Source organism: Penaeus monodon, chromosome 34, assembly GCF_015228065.2.
Source record: "Penaeus monodon isolate SGIC_2016 chromosome 34, NSTDA_Pmon_1, whole genome shotgun sequence".
Lineage (NCBI taxonomy): Eukaryota > Metazoa > Arthropoda > Malacostraca > Decapoda > Penaeidae > Penaeus > Penaeus monodon.
The window spans coordinates 34,923,512-34,924,022 of record NC_051419.1 but is presented as its reverse complement, the minus strand read 5'-3'; the positions used below and the strand labels follow the sequence as shown (position 1 = coordinate 34,924,022).

At 39.7% G+C, this 511-nt stretch overlaps 1 protein-coding gene across 1 annotated transcript in view; it reads left to right on the top strand.

Annotated features, from left to right (window-relative positions):
• The window catches only part of LOC119594492, a gene marked incomplete at its 5' end in the record, with an annotated part of 1,285 nt that extends 871 nt beyond the window's left edge, over nt 1-414 (top strand). Inside the window, 1 exon segment of the mRNA XM_037943525.1 lies at nt 53-414. Within this exon segment, the coding sequence (XP_037799453.1) occupies nt 53-231 (179 nt within the window).
• Between the last annotated feature and the right edge of the window lie 97 nt (nt 415-511).

Genomic DNA, 511 nt, shown 5'->3' with positions numbered 1-511 from the left:
GTCGAGCAATCAATTCATACTACAACATATTCACACGCTGTTGATTTCCCAGCAAAGAAATGGGTTGGAATCATCGATCGAAAGTGGCTGGACGGTCGTCTGATGGAAATGTGGGATGCAGGAGAACCAAACGGAGCTGTTGACGGAACACAATGTGGCTTATTGCAAGACGTTACTCTGCTGGATGACACCTTTTGCACTAGGGAATTCCAGTATATCTGCCAAGCCTAGTGAGGTCTCGTCACAACCAAAGGAAAGGCTGGAAGAGGTCACACACATTCGTATCTTATTAGTGTAGACATGATAGATATTTAGATTGTGTGTTATCTAATGTTTTTCACTGACACTGACTAATCTATCATTTCCTGTTCTCTGAAATTTACCCACTATATGAAGGTATTTTAAATTATGTTAGTCCTTCATTACCCCAGACTTGATTATGATATGGAGAGCCACATTCACAGTAGAAGTATGTTTTATTGCGTAATAATTATTCAGTAAATTCCTACGT